Here is a 16,285-nt window from a genome sequence, read left to right on the forward strand (position 1 = left end):
CACCCACAAATTAACATACATTGGAACTCGTAAGCTGGCACGAGGTGTTTAACCCGTGTGATAACGACTGTCGTTTTCCGGCCACGCGAGGATAAAGTAAGTTACATTCATTCATTCATTCATTCATTCAACTGATAACTTAAATAGTTCATAGGAAATTATTTTGCTGTTTTAAATTCTTAAGCTTATAATTATTTTTAAATTGTGAATCATTATTATATTTGTCACACACGATAAGAAAATCACATTTATAAACTTTCGCTTTTTTATCTAAATATTTATTTGCAATCGTTGTAGAGTGTAGATTCTCCGACTTCAATTGTTAAGCCTGGAGAAAATATGTTACTATATTTGCGTAAAGTCTATGTTTTAAAATGTTTTTATATAAATATAGTAGGATGGAGGAAGATGGGACACCTTTGGCGCATAATATCTTAATATCCTGATCGTGTTTTAAACAGTTAACAACGGTCTATGGGAGTCTTGAACATATAGTTTTATAATTCTTTGAAAGTTCCTTGTTTACTTCCACATTGGACGAGAAAATAGAGTTAAAATGTGTCCCAACTTCCCCCATCCTACTATACTCACAAATAATCATAAAGCATTTATCATTCCAAATCCGACATTGATTTGGATTTTCTTTACTAGTTTAGCAACTAAAAACGATCAAAGTTGAGTGACATTTTTTTTTAGTGAGAAATCCCATGCATTGCCCCGCGGCAGATTTTTTACTCTAGGGGTTGAGTTGGCAGTTTTGAAATTTTAAATGCTGTTTAGTTATTTGAAATATGCTAGTACCTTTAGATCAGACTTAAGCATCTCTATCCACATACAAACTTGAATATTTTGTAAAGGGCAAAATATATCATGTTAAAAACACGTTACCATGAATTTGATCTCATACATACTTTTCTTAATTGTATATACTGTGGGAGACGACGAGACACTTTTAGCAGATAATATCTAAATATCCTGATCTTTACAACGCGCACATCTTGTTCAGTAATATCACAGAACTTTTATTCTATTTTCATTGAACATTTAGTTATTGCACGGTTACATAGCCAGTGGTTTAACAAATGCAGCATCTTAAATATAAAACGATGTTATGCGACTAGCTTTCTTGGTTGAACCAATGTGAACATATGTTAAGTATGAGATATGAATGTTTATGGTGAACTTGTGTTGTTCCTTGGTTGGCGTGTGTGTTTAAATTTCCTCAGGATTGAAGACAAATGTAAATTGTGGAGATGCCGATCCACTTGGCTCCTATTAATACAGATAATACAATATATGGTTAACTATACTTTGTATATAAAAGTTTTCATAATGAGGGTACCAATAGGTCTTAGGCACACTGCTTGACAATAACTTCAAACGCCTGTTTGAGCCTCTCGAATAGGAAACATGCTTAAACTTTGAAATACTCAGTGTATACTCAAACACAAAAATTATTTCCGTCAAATTATCATTACAAAATGTTTTTAAAATATAAAAATATGGTTAGTAACATGAGAAGTCAAATACACACATGTAAAGACAGATGACTTACATTATAACTTCCACATTATCCACACCCCATTGATTCCTACCATGACCACCATGCGTAGGTTGCCACCATCGCAATACTGTGTGACCAGTTCGACTCTAAGAATTATTGATAAATATTGAAAATCTTATTTGAGTTATGAACAATTTTGTTTGAAAAATAACACAAGAGTCTTATTGGGTGCAATACATAGTAAATAAAACACTTGCAACCCATGTTTGCAACAGGTAAATGATATTGGGTTCAATAATTTTATGCACAATGATATAGTAAAAGCAATGAATGTGTAAAAATGAATATCACTGCGTTCTAAGTGATCACTAAGCTAACAAACAGCAAATAAAACTTCATCAACCTTGGTTGGTAGCCTCACAAACACCCTACGTCCCCTCATGTAATGTGAGGGAACATGTTCTCGCAGCAAGTCCCATGTTATCCCATTGTTGATTGAATACTGGAGTAAAACAGCACCACCATGTGGCCGGGGTGCTGAATGATTAGACGCACATTGAGATGATGGGTTTAGTGATCCAATTTGAAGAACATATTGTACGTAACTAAGAAGGTATCAGTTTAAACGTCAGTTTAACTAAGCTGATAGAAGCTGCAGTCAATGTATAAAAAATAAAAGATAAAATAAGAAAGTTTTAGAACATGGATGTTCTATTTAGTACACATCATGTCTGCTTATGAGGTGCCACATATGAAACTTGGAGGCTGATTGTGTTTTTCAAGCTGGATCAATGACAGTTTCACATACTGAAACATAATGCAGGAAAAATCCAGTCTGAAACTCATTTAAGCGTTTTAACTACTGTATTAAATTAAATTTTTACTCTTAAAATAGATATACCCATAATTTAAGTCTAATTTAAAACACATTTTTCAAAAGAGTCAACGATGGAATCACCTTTTCTTCATTAAGTTCATTTCCACTGTTTGTAAAATACGTTTTCCACACTGATCAAAATGAACACTTTTACCCGACCCATGAGGCGCAAGTGAACCGCATCTCCAATAACCAATACTTCCACCTGATATGAGAGACCATTTAAGATGGGTTGGAATTGAAAAGCTGGAATCTTCAAATGAATCTTTGAAGTCTTGTACATAGTGTGGATCAATTGGCTCACCACAGTTAGAACCTGTAAAGCAAGTTTTGCGTTAATTATGCGTTTGATGAATGTGAATGTCACAAATTTATTTTTGTGAGTTACAGCACAGGTATCATATTGTATAACATATGCGGTGGCTTCATAAACCTTGTGCTGACATACCAGTGTGTTTTTACATTTTTTGTTTTTTGGATCAGTCATCTTTGACAAACCATTAGTAATAATTGTGTTTAATCAGGTGTTTTGCCAAAAGTTACACATAGGCAACTCAAGTCTAAAAAAGTCTTAACAGAAACATGATGAACATGCAATAAAATATTTATCTGTTCCGTCATTAGAATAAGGACCAAATTAATTTAAAAAAGTTAAGATACAAACACTGAAAGATTGTCAAACTATCCAACTTTTAAAGAAAACATGTGTGATGTGTCTATTGCGAAAGATAATAATACTTACCTCTATAACCGAGATCACAGACACATAGTGGACCAGAAACACATTTGCCATGCCCCATGCACATGTCGGGGCACTGCTCGCCAATATAAATATCATCTAATGCCCAGGGTTTGTGTGTGGTGGAAACAGTGCGTTGATACCATCTGAACTGGGTGGTTCTAACAATTAATAAAAAAACAATGAAAATAAATGAACCATGTTGACTAACTATTGCTGTATATCCTATATACTTACTTAAAATATTTTTAGAATAAATATTTTTCAGGTAATTTCAGTAACCAGTGCTAGTGATAGTATAATAATGGTTTGTCCGGCGCCGTGGTATAGTGGTTAGCGCGCTTGCATGTAACCCAGAGGTAATGGGTTCAAGGCTCGACGCTGCTACCATTGTGGGCATATGTGTCCTTGGGCAAGACACTTAACGGCAATTGCTCCAACCCAGTGGTCACTAAAGGGTTGTTTAATTTATCAGTCATACATAAAAAATGAAAAAATCCAAGAAAAAAAATAATCACCCACAAAGTAACATACATGGTAACTCGTAAGCTGGCTCGAGGTGTTAAACCCGTGTGATAACGACTGTCGTTTTCCGGCCACACGAGGAAAAGTTACATTCAATAAATGGGGTAATGATTATATAATATGAAAAATTACAGTCAACAGTTAAAAGCTGATAAAATAAAAGAATTGTTGATTGAAGGGTATATGAGTTAGTGTCTTGTTGCTGTTAGTTATTAATGGGGTTTAGGAATTGACGCTTTATAATTGTAAGGTTTATAATTCGTACACCTGGGAACTGTATAAGTAAGGTCAATAAAGTAGGATTATGTTCTAAAGAAAGTAAATATTTTTACTCTGCTTCTATGAAGTCAATAGGTATGGTTACTCTCTTCCACACATTGCCGGGCATTGGTTCATAAATGCTGGCTTCATTATAACTGAATAAAGTACAGTCTGGTTGTGACACAGTTGTTGGGAAACATTCTTCTCGCACCAGTTGCCATGCCGTTGACCTGGAATAATTTATAGTGAAACAAATGTAGTGACTTCAAAACATCTTACATGTTATTAATTAGGCAACTTTTTAAGTGATTACTTCCAAAGCTAAAACGATTACCATAACATATCATTTTTTCAAGAATAAAAGAAAGACTATGAATCCAATGCAGAACAGCAGAGTGTCTAAGATTCTATATCTCTGGTTTTTACATAAAAAATATCAAATTTTGATATTAAAAAAAGTAGTTTTTAACACAGATATTTGTAATTATAATCATGACAGAAAATGAACCAGTTTAGTTACATGGGGTTGGTCTTGTATTCAAGTCGAACATGAAATTCTTTGGAGCATTCATTGACTGCTGAACCACATCCAACATTAATCTAACAAATTAAGAAATGTTATACAAGTAAAATACAAATTTAGTGCTTGAAAATACTGGTGTATTCTGTTACTACTTCTGCTACCAGGCATAAATAATCTTTCAACGGCTTATCTGGTAAAAAACATAGCAAATTTCAGGGAATGATGAAGTCTTGCTGTATGGCGAATGAAATGTCGGAAATACAGAATGTTTTTATACTAAATGAGTCTTTGAAAGAATAAACACTGGTGTAATTGCAAAGACTAGATATAATTTTAGGTTTTAACTGTGATATGTTTCATAGATTTGGCCTGATCTAACTCTCATGTTGTTTGACTATTCTCAATATAACAGAACTCATGTCAAGAACGCACCAAGCCAAAATTGAATACAAGGTAATACCAAAGAAATATGTGGCCAGAAAACGACAGTCGTTATCACACGGATGTAACACCCCGTGCCAGCTTATGAGTTACCACGTATGCTACTTTGTGGGTGATTTTTTTTGGGAGGATTATTTCATACTTTTTATTGTGTATGGCTGATAATTCGGACAACCCATTAGTGACCGCTGGGTTGGAGCAATTGCCGTTAAGTATCTTGCCCAAGGACACATACGCCCACAATGGTAGCAGTGTCAAGCCTTAATCCCATTGCCTCTGGGTTACAGGCATGAGTGCTAACAACTATGCCACGGCGCCGGATTTAACATAATTATATAACAGTTGGCCATTTTAAATTACTGCTTTACATTACACGACATAAATCCTTATGTTATCCCCTACCTTGAACTGAATCATGTAACCAGGTGCCACAATCAACTGACGTGTAGTAAGACTATGTTCGGCTGATATTTCATTATTTAAGTTCCAAGTCATTGAATCCGGGTTTGAACCACATAACAAGTCACCTCGTGTTCCGTGTGGATAAAAGTTAAAACTCTCATCAGAAAGTAAACCTAATTTTTAAAATAGTTTCAATTTTAAACAATATTTTGTGTTAACTTGTTTAGATACAGTTTTTATTAACTTTTTTTTAATACGGCAAAAATTAAAAACCCTACAGTATTTTGATAAGATATATTTAAAAACTTCTTTGAACCAAAGTTTTGCTGTGGATAATGAACATGACCAACATAAGCCCAAAATACACTAGTGTGCTTTTGAATATTGCTAATAAACTTTATCAATACAATAATCATACCTTTATTATGAACAGGTAGTACGTTTGATTCAAAGTTATATTCCAACTTTGGAGAATTGACTTCATTCCCACCAATATAAACATTCTCAATCGCCCAACCTGCTCTATCTGTTCCCATCATCACTAATCCTGAAGTAAAATAACAATTCTTTGAGTATGATAACAATGAGTATATTAATTAAAACACAAAGAGACTAAAATTAGCAGCAAAAGGACTGTTACCCACATAAACTACTTACTAACATATACCTTACAAAGCAACAAAAATTATTATATTACCTAATGAAAATAAGCATAATAAAAATAGTATCATATATCTTCTGGAAGTTTATTTTGTGGGACAATTATTATGATTAGGGAAAATTAAATATTTCGTTAAAACATCAGTGTATAAGAAAAATTGTCCAAAGAGTTGAAATGCATTTACACAAAATCTTTAAATTGGAAAAGCAAATAAGTAACACAGACACATAAGTTATTACAAATAGATATTATGTTGCCAACTGCATAAAGTAAAAGTGTATGAACCTGTTTTGTGATCAATAATGTAAGGTTGCCACCACAACAATCGGGTTGAATTTGTACGAGCATTCAGTGGTAAGGTGATGTAGTCATAGGTTGAAGTATTGTAGGATAGATAGTCCAATTCGTTTAGCATATGCCATGAAATACCTAATTTTATGGTGTTTTATTTAAAAAAGGGTTTAAAACTAACACCATAGTTTTGACATTGTAATCAAAAGGCATTAGGCATAATACTGCCTGAAATAAAATCAAATTTTACAGTTTAGTTTAACACAGAGTGTCATTTACAGGAATAATATCTAAAACTTTTTATTTGAAAAGTTTCTTCAGATGCCTTTAACAGCAACAAAGGCAGACAAGCTGTAAATAATCGAAATTTCAAACTGCATATACAGTAATAACCTGTTTAAAACAAAATTTATTTTTATTATAAACTATTTTACACAAAAGTCTCAGAGCGTGACTACTTAGAACAGCTTTTGTTTTAAAACATGCAGTAGCGAATTGCCTTCCAGCTTGCTTAATTCTGATGCCCAATAAAGTTAGTTTCTTATTCAATATTTATAAGTCAAAAGTGAACCTGCGTTGGTTGAATATTGTAGCAACAAACCATCACTTCGTTGATGGACGGGTAAACATAGTGAAGATTGATTTGTTCCTCCAATTGCAGCATGGTATTGTACAAACCTAGATATGTATACAACAAAAACTATATCTATTTTACTGCATTTTATGACAAAGATCAGCAAAAATACACTATAATTTTATTTCAACAATTTTTATAGTTCAGCTCCAAACCTTGCATCTCTAAGGTCTAGATCTATAGTTTCTGCTTGTTTGTGTCCAGGTCCATCAAAAACAAGTGCATCACCCTCCATCAACCTACCACAGTTAACTGATGCTGCAGCATTGTCCAATATATGCCATTGATCAGATGTTACATTTGAAGATGCGAAAGTATCTTTTAAATATGTCTGGAAATAAAAAAGAAAACATTTAGAAACTCAACAAAATGCTAGGTTGAAATCTTTTCTCAAAAAAAAAAATATTTTACAAAATTATAGAAAACTTTTTTAGAATGAAAAGTCATGACACTGTGCTGATAACTCTACACACAATGCTCAATGTTGCCTTTACCTATTGTCTCCCACAATGAAATATAAAATCTTTTTTGTTATTATTTTAGTACATACTGGCAGCTGTTCTTGTAGGTAGCAGTTGGTTCCAGTGTAGCCATCATCACAGATACAATAAGGTTCTCCATTCAGTTCTTTAACACAGTCACCATGGCCAGAACAAGCTTCAGGGCAAGCTAAACCAATGTACAATCTATCAAGAGCCCAAAGTGTGTCTGATGCATACTGATGCAATCGAAAACGAATGGGCCTGAAAAAATACAAAGTTAACTCAAGTTATTTTCCACACCTTGTGTCTGCAAATGAGTTTTATTCTACACAAACATTATTTTGGAAAAATGTATATTTTTTTAGAGTGAGAAAATAAAAACAAAGCTATAAGTAAGCCTGGTAAAAATAAAACAAAGAGTAATAAAATAGTTATCAAAGAAAAAATCATTTTAAGTTAACCAACAAAATGTTTTTACTAAATTGTCTTACCTTCTACCCCCAAAAAATTTCATTTTGATTTTGAATTTGGAGAATAAATACATAAAGCAAGAATGCTTAAAACATATAAACCAAACCTTGCCAATAATTTACTGCTCAACCAAATTGTTTTCCGTCTCCAGTTTTGACTCGCAAAATGTACAGTCGGCTGAGTCATCTCCTTTCCAAAGCAATCGATGTCAGATGGAAGGCATTGTGGTGTCACGTATTGCCAACTATCACCAAAGTCAGTTGAATATTGAACATGAACAGGTTGGTGGGATTGTTTGGTAGTTCCACACATGACTACAATCTGTATGAAATATTATGAAATGTCTTTTCGTCCAAAGTATCTCTAAATCTTTGCTACCGTATTCAGAGAGACAACTGAAGTTGTAACTATTATTTAATAGTATTATTTGTTTGTAGTGTAGGGATACTTTTTTAAATGGTAGAAAGTTAAAAGTTTAAATATGAGGTTCAAAAGCAGTACTTTATCATGAAAACTGACATTTTAACACAATATTTTCCAATGTTTTTGTGTTTCAAAACAGCTTTTAGAATTTGATATTAAGATTTTTTAACCTGTTAGCAACAATTCATATGAGCTTACAAATGTATCTCATGGTAATGCCAAAGTATAACATCTGTATTAATCTGTGTGGCAAATTTAGTAGACTTATCCACAAACACACATACTACAATCTTAAACCATATTTCCTATAAACTACATACTTGGTACTGAATGAAACAAAGACATTACAAATACTCAACGCACTGTATACTGCAGAATGTATCCAGTTTCTGCCACAAAATCTTTTGTCCCAACAGACACCGGCAACCCAGTATTGTCACCGGCTCTTATAACATTCATTCTACCACAGAAGTTAGATGGATATGTGTTGTCATAAAACTGCCACATATCCTTGTCATCTCTGTCAACTACAAACATTAAATTAAAAATTTAATAAAAACCTTACGTAAAAGGTGATTTTAAAACATTTTTTGCTATAAAGAGCATGAATGTGGTTGCTTACGGTAGAGCCCTGCAGGTCTGACATTGTAATTATGAATCGTGAATGCATCGCTTAACATTTTCCTGAAACAAATAATTTATTCATAATATATGTAAATGTGTGGGTAAATATTTTTTATAAAACCCAGTTTGGATAACCTGTTATTGACTTAGATTAATGCAATTTGATTACGATTATCGGTACTGTGGCACAGTGGATACATTGGTCACCTCACAAACCAAGCGAATGTATTGTGAATGTAACTTACTTTATCCTCGCGTGGCCGGAAAACGACAGTCGTTATCACACGGGTTTAACACCTCGTGCCAGCTTACGAGTTACCATGTATGTTACTTTGTGGGTGATTATTTTTTTTGGATTTTTTTCATTTTTTTTTATGTATGGCTGATAATTTGGACAACCCATTAGTGACCACTGGGTTGGAGCAATTGTCGTTAAGCGTCTTGCTCAAGGACGCATACGCCCACAATGGTAGCAGCGACGAGCAGGCGCGCTAACCACTACGCCACGGCGCCGGACAAAAGCAATCTACAATTTCCTTGTCAACTTATAAGCAGGCATGGGGTGTGTGAAATGAAATAACCATATTATAATGGTTGTTGTTTACTGCATACAACGATAAAATAATACAAAAAGTCATGTCAAAGAAACAAATGGCCATAAATAAGGTTACATTTGATTGGCAAGCAATTTCGGCAATGACTAAATAATCTATATTTTGTAGCCAGCTACTAAAATTCTAAGTTTGCCTTTTCTAAAGACAAAAAATGGTAGCTTGTATAACCAAGCTTAGTGAAATAAGCCTCACATCTATGTAACAAGTGCATTGTTCAAGAAAAATCTATCTTTCAAATCTAAAGTTACACTTACTCTTCACGTTTTCCACCGATGAATAAATTATCGATGGCCCAATCATCAGCGCCGGATGCAGTGAACGAAGGTTGCCACCATCGAATTTGAACTCCAACTCCACGAGATTCTCTCGGTAACATTATGTTCACAAACCTGTGGTTTATAAATGTAGAAATCGTAAGTATAACATCGATGTCTTCTTATATAACTTTGTGTAGCTATGAATCATGACTTGTATTAAAATGTGATATGGCTCTTTTAAACATCAAGAATTCACATTTATGTAATTAATACACTTCATGATCACCAGTGAGGTATAACATATGTGTTGTTGTATGCAAGTGCCATGTTCATTATACACCTTATACCCACTTAAGTATTTATAATAAATTGAATCTTATTTTATATGCACAATATACATATAGAACATGCAAAGTTTATAAAACACATATCACAAACCTATAGACATTAACATATGGGAGAAACAAATACATAGAGTTAAAAGTGAAATTTATCCTATATTTATGAGTGAGGTCTTATGTCCATGCCATAACCTGAGATTTATGCGCAGTTTACATTGGTAAAAAACAGTTATCCCAAACCTTGATTCTTCATTGTTTCCATCATTATAAAGTTCAAACAACGCGTTCCAGGTGATTCCTCCATTTCGTGAATAGTCAATCATGACACCAGTATCACGATTCACGGGATTCCCAGGATTCGTATTGCATGAAAAGCGGAAGTTGAACTGAACAAAGTCGGCATCTGTGGTGTCTAATGGAACCGTGGTAAGCTTCCTGGAGCAACCCTGATCATCAACATTGATTAATTAGATAAAGCAGAATAAACAACATAAATATCGCATTTAACATTTTATGCAGTGGAAGGTTAAACCTATTTAGACCCAATTCTTTGAAGAAATCCTGCATCCCACGTTTTTACTTAGAAAAGCATGTGTCAAAACTTAAAAGGAAGCTTGTGATGTTACATGACTTCATTTAAAATCCCACACAGTCCCACAATTTTAAGAACTCCTGGTATACCAGTATAAAAATATGTTTAGGAAGCAAATCTTATTTATAAAAAATTACGAGCATAGTTTTAAAACATTTATGTTACTCCTGTAAAATGGAGAGCAGTTTCGAATCCCAGATCTCCGCACACATCATCTATCACCCCTCCCACTACTGTAGCATACATGGAGTCATCCTCATCCCAATGAGATGTTTCAAATATATCTTTCACCTCAGTTGGAAGGAAAGTGGTGAGAATTTCACATCGATCGCCTTTCCACTCATCATCACAACTATATCAAGAAATCACATGTAATCTAAATGTTCAATCTTATAATATGTTTTTCAAAGATTAATCTGTTGTTGCAGCACACTAAGGTGGCATTTATTAAAAACCACATTCGTCAGGCAAAGCTTCATTACCATTAAGCTACAATGTCATACAATACTGGTTCTGAAAACTTTTTGTTGGGAACTTTGAAACAGTTTTCTGAGCTTTATACTAACTATCTTTAGACAGAGATGTTGTTTAAAAAACCTTCGGAACATCTAAACGATGCAACAGAGCTTTACAACTTAGTATTAAAACTACTTCTTTTCTTTTCACACCAATCGAACTTACATGCATTTGTGTTGGTGGCATCTTCCATGACCACTACATGCTCCAGGGCAGGAACTACCAATATAAACATCATCAATCGACCATTTGTTAACAGAAGATGAATCTATGAGTTGAATCCAACGAAATCTTGTTGATTGTGACCAAGTATGTTCTGAAAAAACAATGTATTCAGTTTCAACATCAGTTTTTGATAAATAAGCTTTAATATGTATAAAACAGCTTATAGTTTGGAGTATAATGCATGTAATGAAGTTTTAAAGTCTATTTAATCTAAAAAAATATGATAAACTTATTTATTTCTTTTTCTAAGGAAATAAATATAAAAAAATTAAACAAAACATCATATTATAAAACCTCTTAAAGGAATAATGACACGTTGAGAATTGTTGTTTTTGTTGGAAAATTCATCCGACAAGAAAAGTGAATCAGGATAAGTAAAGACGCATCGTGTGTTGATGGAATTACATGATGAGACCACAGGTTGCCACGTGTGGCCGAGATCTTTTGAATATTCAAAAACCAGGTCTGGATAAAACATATTCCAACTAAAGAATTAAGCGTTTAAATATATTTACCTTTTAATAAACACTCATGCATTATTATACTTTAGGTTAATTTATTCTGTCTTAGAACCCTGTTAAGTCTCTATGCACTTTCTTCCTATTCAAAGTCTAATTTGGAACTAATTAAATATAAATGGCTCATTGTTTGTCTGCTAGAAGCGACCAGGCCCTTTTGAAACAGTAAATGTAAAGATGTTTTACCGTGTTTTACAAACTGGCGTTTTGTTGCTATATTCCGCTTATTACAATATTTTCTATTTTCTTTGTTTTTACTACTATAATTAAAGAAACGAATAACAGTCAATATTTTAATATTAAACTACTATTAGTATTATTCTATGTCACAGACATACACTAACATTAACTAAAATTTAAAATCACTAAACTCGAACAACATGCATACTATACTGAGTTAACATATTATACAGGAATTTCTTCACTTTTTAATGAATTTCCTTGACAATACCTTAGATTTAGTTATATTTCATTGGAAAATTTATGATTTTTTACACCCTTAATATACTTTACTCTCCAAATAGGAATGCTCATCATCAGTTTAAAATATCTGATATATAACAACACAAACACTCAAGCATACAAATAGTTAAAATCCAAACAACTTACCATGACAAACAGCATTCTGTTTACCGCAATCAGATGACAAATAAAACTGAATAAATGAACCCGAGTTAACTTTCACACCATTAGTAACAATCCAGCTTTTGCCACAATTTATTCTACTGTATCTATCTCCCCCAATAGAAACACAATTTTCATTGCAACAATCGGCCAATTGAATTGCAGAAGATGCCATCTCCAACCAATAGAGAGGATTTGGTCTGGTAAGTGGTAGAGTAACAGTATGATAATGACACAACTCAAAGCGATAGAATAGGGCCTTATAATACACCATATACAATGGCTTCATAACTTATCTGTGCTTACAAGTTGACAGGTGTGCATATAAAAAATGGGTGTTCCAAGCTGTGTAGCATGTTAAATATAAAACATAGGTTAGGCCTCAGAGCTATATGTTTTGACTTACACAACATGTGCAACAATATAAAGCAGCTCAAAATGCCATATTTATTCTTTGTTGGGATGTTATCATATCATAAACTTGTTTTCTTTTGTAACAATAACAAAACTTATATTTATTTAAAACACTAAATGACTAAAGTAGTGAAAAATGTTATGTTACTATCTTCTTAATACATTATTGCATCATTCATACTTTCCAGTTGTGCGTTGAAACCAATCTCAACACGCACACACTGAACTTACTGATTAAAATCTTCATCCAATTCCTTTAGTGTTTCACCAATGATGATATGATCAATAGACCAATCATAAATATGATTCCCATCAACACTTGGTTGCCACCATTTAAACATGGTTGCATTAGATTGGGCATCCTCTGGAATCATCAGGGCTACATATTGTGTCTATTCATAAAACATTATATTCAGATAAATCAGTTACTTTATCTGTGCATATAAAACACAATCTGACCAGTGGTAAAAAGCCAAAACGCAACCCCTAACGCTTTTAATGTTTTTTAAGAACTGGTAACATTTTAAAATTAAAGTGTTCCCTTTTCAAGATTAATGTCTATCTATAGGTGACTACTGGTTTAAAAATTGTCTTTTAATTTCGACAAGATATATTTCAAGCTTATTTTGAATTATTTATGTATAAAAGTAAGTGTATTTTTTACATCATGGTCCGAACACCACCTACAAGTGCAAGTGTTTTTACCTGTAATTTTAACATTATCGCATTGCAACAAAACAGAGAATTTGAGTTGCCTCATTTAAAAAATTATAAACAGCTACCAATTAAAATGCCCAAAAATGGAATCGATATTTCTCATTAAAATCACAAAATTTAACCCAAGTGAAAAACCACTAATGCTCAACACAGTTCTTTTACCTCTGCTGCAAATGTTGACTGAAATGAAAAAGTTTCAAAACTTTTCCAACTTAAACCACCATCAATTGAATATTGTAGGAGAACAAATTGTGAGGAAATTCGTTCTGTAAATACTAAAGTATTTAGTTTTAAGTTCTTAAAATTTGTGTTGGGTTTGTTACCTTCTACAGCAAAGCTTGGTTGTAAGTTTAATCGCAGGTAAAATTGTATAAACCTAATGAGAAATAAAAATAAATAATTAAAGTTATCATTATGCAAATATATTATATTTCTGGGCCTGGAAAGAAATAAAGAAGAAGTTATTCGAAACTTAAAAAATAGGAAAACAGTAAAATGAAAAATAAAATATAGAAAAAATATATAAATTTGTTTTTAAAAAAGTGTGGCTGCTTCTTAAAAAAATGCTACAAAGAAATCAAAATATAAGTGCCTTAAAAGTTCAATAACTACAGTGGTGGATCCTAACCACTTACGAAGACTTCCTGGTATCCAAGTAACCAGTTATAAGTTGTCGGTCACCACTTCGATTCATCAGAAAACTTTTGCCAACAAAAACGCTCCAATCACATGACGCAGGGTTAGGAGCAGGGGAACCACCAGATACAGCTGACCACAAATTGTTTGGAATTGATGAGGAATCTAAGGATTTGTTTACTGGTGATTGTAAATATGATGTTCTGCATATAACTAATGACTGACTAAGACTGAACTGGAGGCACATTGGTTAAAGCGAGTTAGCAAATCCCAGGTTTAAAGCCTAATGTTGTTATATTTGTGAATATACATATGCTTGGTTAAACCATTACCAGTAATTTCTTCAATTCTTGATAACTTGTAAGCAGGTAATTTGAAAATATAAATTCTATCTAAATAAAAACTATGAGTTGAACCACCAAGCACTGCACCGGCGCTGTGGCAAAGTGGTTAGCGCGCCTGTCTGTAACCTAGAAGGTATGGATTTAAGGCTAGTCGCTGCTACCATTATAGTAACTGCCAACTCTTACATTCATTTATTAAATAGATTACATTTATTCATTCTACAATAAAATTGCATTCTAAAACCTACCTGACCATTCAAAATCCTCATAAAAAAACGTTGGATAACTATCATTGCAGCAAGCAAATGCATAGAAACTCCCATCATGACAACTGTGAAGGTTTTGGTTTGTTTTACAAAAAGTTTCCTTTCCACAAGCTTCCCCAACACCAGGTCCGATGTAAACATTGTCAAGCGACCAGGGCGTTGCTTCTAGCGCCTCCTGGTGACTGCTATGGAATCCTTGGAACCAGCGGAACCTCACTGCATCGAGGCTAGAATGTGTAATTGAATGGGCACAGATTGAACATACAAACGTATATTGAATAAATGTATGTTTAGGATTTAAAATCAAACAAATATATATTTTTTATTGCACAATATAAACCTGCATATACCTTATGTAAAGCTAACTATCTTAGCAGTAAACGAATGTCACAATATCACTTAATTTGGATATAGAACAATACCAGCTATTATGCTATGTTAGTATTCTACTAATACACATTAAACTAAAAAATCTTATGATAGTAGACAATGCATTCAATGAAGTCCAAGTACAAGCAGTGGAATGTGACATTTCTATCAACAATAGTTTTCCCACCACCCTTACCTGCATATGTTTGGCAAATGCTTAAGAGAAATAATAATATTTTGATAATGATTGAGATATCCTGTGTAGTAAACAGATGAAGGATGATCACTGAATGAACAATGAGCATTGATGTCACGTCCATCACAATATGGTTGAACAAGATCCCACGTTTGACCATTATCTGTTGAATACTCAAAACGAACAAACTGCTCAGAGGACCCTTCAGTGTCACATCCCACCGCGATCTAAATATTGACAATGGTCATCATGGGTTGTCACATGTTTACTTTTTGCATAGTATGTATATGGACCACATATTTCACTTTGTGGGTCATTGCTTTGTTTTGTATATAACAGAAAATTTGGACAACCCAAAATGACAAATGGGCCAGTGCAGTTAGCATTAAGTCTCTTTACCACAGACACACACACTCACAGCTGTTCAACCATTGTGAGGTTGAATTTATGTAAATATAATTGTTGTGATGTAGCACCATCTATGTCCTCAGCAAAACCTACATAAGTATTATGGTTATTTACCTTAAACATGACAAGATAATCAGACGAGGTAAAACAAAGATCTCTTGTTGTCACTGAAGTTTCACCCAATGTTTGATTGAACAACAAAGAAGACGATGAAATATCTGGAGATCTAAGTATAAACATATATTTTGGTATGAATAGTTAGGTGTTTTGTAAGAATGAATGAATGAATGAATGTAACTTACTTTATCCTCGCGTGGCTGGAAAACGACAGTCGTTATAACACGGGTTTAACACCTCGTGCCAGCTTACGAGTTACCATGTATGTTACTT

The 16,285-nt window shown here is 33.3% G+C and overlaps 1 protein-coding gene across 1 annotated transcript in view; it reads right to left on the reverse strand.

Moving 5' to 3' along the window:
• Positions 1-1,136: 1,136 nt before the first annotated feature.
• Positions 1,137-16,285, reverse strand: part of LOC100184419 (reelin) — a 38,449-nt gene continuing 23,300 nt past the window's right edge. Inside the window, exons 37-65 of the mRNA XM_026834633.1 lie at positions 16,010-16,121; positions 15,488-15,714; positions 14,905-15,149; positions 14,312-14,477; positions 14,000-14,052; positions 13,839-13,942; positions 13,191-13,351; positions 12,531-12,745; positions 11,698-11,868; positions 11,344-11,494; positions 10,828-11,014; positions 10,311-10,516; positions 9,727-9,861; positions 8,857-8,918; positions 8,598-8,761; positions 7,918-8,132; positions 7,409-7,601; positions 7,014-7,189; positions 6,796-6,902; positions 6,219-6,362; positions 5,691-5,819; positions 5,273-5,445; positions 4,427-4,506; positions 3,978-4,136; positions 3,124-3,281; positions 2,463-2,697; positions 1,908-2,109; positions 1,556-1,650; positions 1,137-1,272 (exon numbers count right to left, since the gene is read on the reverse strand). Coding sequence (XP_026690434.1) covers positions 1,173-1,272; positions 1,556-1,650; positions 1,908-2,109; positions 2,463-2,697; positions 3,124-3,281; positions 3,978-4,136; positions 4,427-4,506; positions 5,273-5,445; positions 5,691-5,819; positions 6,219-6,362; positions 6,796-6,902; positions 7,014-7,189; positions 7,409-7,601; positions 7,918-8,132; positions 8,598-8,761; positions 8,857-8,918; positions 9,727-9,861; positions 10,311-10,516; positions 10,828-11,014; positions 11,344-11,494; positions 11,698-11,868; positions 12,531-12,745; positions 13,191-13,351; positions 13,839-13,942; positions 14,000-14,052; positions 14,312-14,477; positions 14,905-15,149; positions 15,488-15,714; positions 16,010-16,121 — 4,525 coding nt within the window. The 3' untranslated portion in view covers positions 1,137-1,172. The remainder of the gene's footprint in view (positions 1,273-1,555; positions 1,651-1,907; positions 2,110-2,462; positions 2,698-3,123; positions 3,282-3,977; positions 4,137-4,426; positions 4,507-5,272; positions 5,446-5,690; positions 5,820-6,218; positions 6,363-6,795; positions 6,903-7,013; positions 7,190-7,408; positions 7,602-7,917; positions 8,133-8,597; positions 8,762-8,856; positions 8,919-9,726; positions 9,862-10,310; positions 10,517-10,827; positions 11,015-11,343; positions 11,495-11,697; positions 11,869-12,530; positions 12,746-13,190; positions 13,352-13,838; positions 13,943-13,999; positions 14,053-14,311; positions 14,478-14,904; positions 15,150-15,487; positions 15,715-16,009; positions 16,122-16,285) is intronic.

The sequence above is a fragment of the Ciona intestinalis genome, chromosome 5, assembly GCF_000224145.3.
Source record: "Ciona intestinalis chromosome 5, KH, whole genome shotgun sequence".
NCBI lineage: Eukaryota > Metazoa > Chordata > Ascidiacea > Phlebobranchia > Cionidae > Ciona > Ciona intestinalis.